Source organism: Eimeria mitis, genomic scaffold, assembly GCF_000499745.2.
Source record: "Eimeria mitis Houghton genomic scaffold, Emh_scaff946, whole genome shotgun sequence".
Lineage (NCBI taxonomy): Eukaryota > Apicomplexa > Conoidasida > Eucoccidiorida > Eimeriidae > Eimeria > Eimeria mitis.
In genome coordinates, this window is record NW_013576985.1 from 1,280 (window position 1) to 3,812 (window position 2,533).

General features: G+C 42.1%; 1 protein-coding gene across 1 annotated transcript in view; it reads right to left on the reverse strand.

The window, feature by feature from the left end:
• Window positions 1–2,041: 2,041 nt before the first annotated feature.
• EMH_0025850 (uncharacterized protein) overlaps window positions 2,042–2,533 on the reverse strand; it is a gene marked incomplete at both ends in the record, with an annotated part of 1,307 nt that continues 815 nt past the window's right edge. Inside the window, one exon of the mRNA XM_013502529.1 lies at window positions 2,042–2,531. Coding sequence (XP_013357983.1) covers window positions 2,042–2,531 — 490 coding nt within the window. The remainder of the gene's footprint in view (window positions 2,532–2,533) is intronic.

A 2,533-nucleotide genomic window follows, 5' to 3' on the forward strand; every position in this document is an offset into this window, starting at 1 on the left:
TAAACCCTAAACACTAAACACATCGCCATCTGCTGCCGGTCTGAAACACAAACCCTAAACCCTAAACCCTTAACCCTAAACACTAAACCCTTAACACATCGCCATCTGCTGGCGGTCTGAAACACAAACCCCAAACCCTAAACCCTATAAATAAATATAAACATACATGTATATATATTTATACATATTTATATATACTTATATACATTTATATATATTTATATATATTTATATATATTTATATAGATTACCTTTATCATCTATTCCGCCTATAAGAGTAGAGATATGTTGTTTAATACCTCTCAATATTTCATGTGTTTGTGGGGAGAATAAAATATTTACATTTATTTTTTTTTTTATAGCTGCGCCGAGAGCTTTATCAGCAACAATAAGTTTTGTTGCTGCTGCTGCTGCTGCTGCTGCTGTGTCTGCTGCTGCTCCTGCTGCTGCTGCTGCTGCAGTGTCTGCATGCAGCAGCAGATTTTTTTTTAAAAATTTATATAAACCTTTACCCAGTTTTGATTCCGATAAAGCTAACATTTCTTCTGTTGCTTGTTTATTATCTTTAAACCGAGAAAATGCATGCAAATTTATATTTTTGCATGCAGCCCCAGAAGATATAAAATATTTATTTATTTCTTCTATATCTTCTATCTCAACTATACTATCATCTTTTATATTAAATAGAGCGAAGCCCGCTGCTGTCTCCAATAGAGCCAACATTTTCTCTTTTTATTTATTTTATTTTATTTTATTTTATTTTGTTTTGTTTTATTTTATCTTGTTTTATTTTGTTTTGTTTTGTTTTATTTTATTTTTTGTTTTGTTTTGCTTTTTTTATTTTGTGTTTATTTTGGTTGGTTTTGTTTTGTTTTGTTTTGTTGGTTGTTTGTTTATCTTTCTTTTTGTATTTCTTTCTCTGTCTCTTCTCTTTATTTTTTTTTTTATTTTTTATTTCTGTTGTATATAATATATATAATAAAGCGATTGGTGGTGAGGGGGGGAGATAAAGAAAAAAAGAAGAAATACACACAAAGTATAAAAACAATTAAAATATAATATAATATTATATATCAACAAAAAGCTGCATGTACACCGCAAACAAATCCCGATGCACGCCGTCCGAGCAGCAGCAGCAGCAGCAGCAGCAGCAGCTGCTGCAGCAGCTGCTGCAGCAAAACCAAGCAGAGGAGGGCTGAGCAGCAGCAACAAAAGATATTTTTCCTAATTAAAAAATAAATTTTAAAATAAAAGCAAAAAAACAAAAAAAAGAAACACAGAAAGGGAGATCTGAGAGAGGCTGCAGCGTGGGGCAGCAGCTGCGCCCAGCGGCAGCAGCAGCAGCAGCAGCAGCAGCAGCAGCAGAAGAACACAAAAATATTACAATAATATATCTTTTATTTACTCTTTTATAATATTCATCAATTATAAACAACTTAAACAAACGAAAACACACAGAAGCACCTACAGCAGCCCAGCCCCCCAGTTGACTGTGGGGGCAGCCGCTGCTGCTGCTGCTGCTGCTGCAGCAGCAGCAGCAGCAGCAGCAGCAGGGGCCCCCTCTCGCCTACAGACTGCTTCCTTCTGCATCCCAGCAACACATACAGCAGCACAATAATTATTTTAAATTAAATAAAAAATAAAATAAAAAATAACAACAAAAAGAGAAGAAACAGCGACACAGCTAGCGGCTTACAGTCTGCAGCAGCAACACCCAAGCGAGACCGGGGGCCCCCCGGGGGGGCCCCCAGGGGGGCCCCCTCCTCAGTACCCTCCTGCATATGTGCATAGAGTCACCGATCTGCTGCAGATTGATGAAATTAAACATTTTTTTAAAAAGATATATAACAGGCAGCAACAGCAGCAGCTGCAGCAGCTGCAGCAGCAGCAGCGGCGGCGTGAGACGCCGCGCATCCGCCGCTGCCGCAGCAGCAACAGCAGCAACAGCAGCAGCAACAGCAGCAGCAGCAGCAGCAGCTGGATTGTGTGTATTGTATGTACATGTGCGCGTGTGTATGTACAAGCTGCATCCCCCTTTATACTATCTGGGATCGTCTCCTCTGGGATCGTCTCTGGGATCGAGTTGTGATGGCTCTGCAGCCGGCTCTGAGACTCCTCCTGGGATCGTCTCTGCTGGGATCGTCTCTGCTGGGATCGAGTCTCCTGGGATCGAGTGTGGGGTCGTCTCTGGGATCGTCTCTGCTGGGATCGTGTCTGCTGGGATCGTCTCTGCTGGGATCTTTGTCTCTGGGATATTTGTCTCTGGGATCGTCTCTGCTGGGATCGTCTCTGGGATCGAGTCTCCTGGGATCGTGTCCGCTGGGATCGTCTCTGCTGGGATCGTCTCTGCTGGGATCTTTGTGTCTGGGATCGTGTCTGGGATCGAGTGTGGGGTCGTCTCTGGGATCTTTGTATCTGGGATCTTAGTATATGGGATCGTCTCTGGGATCGAGTGTGGGGTCGTCTCTGGGATTGTGTCTGGGATCGAGTGTGGGGTCGTCTCCCGTGTGTAATATATAAGATGGCCGTGGCT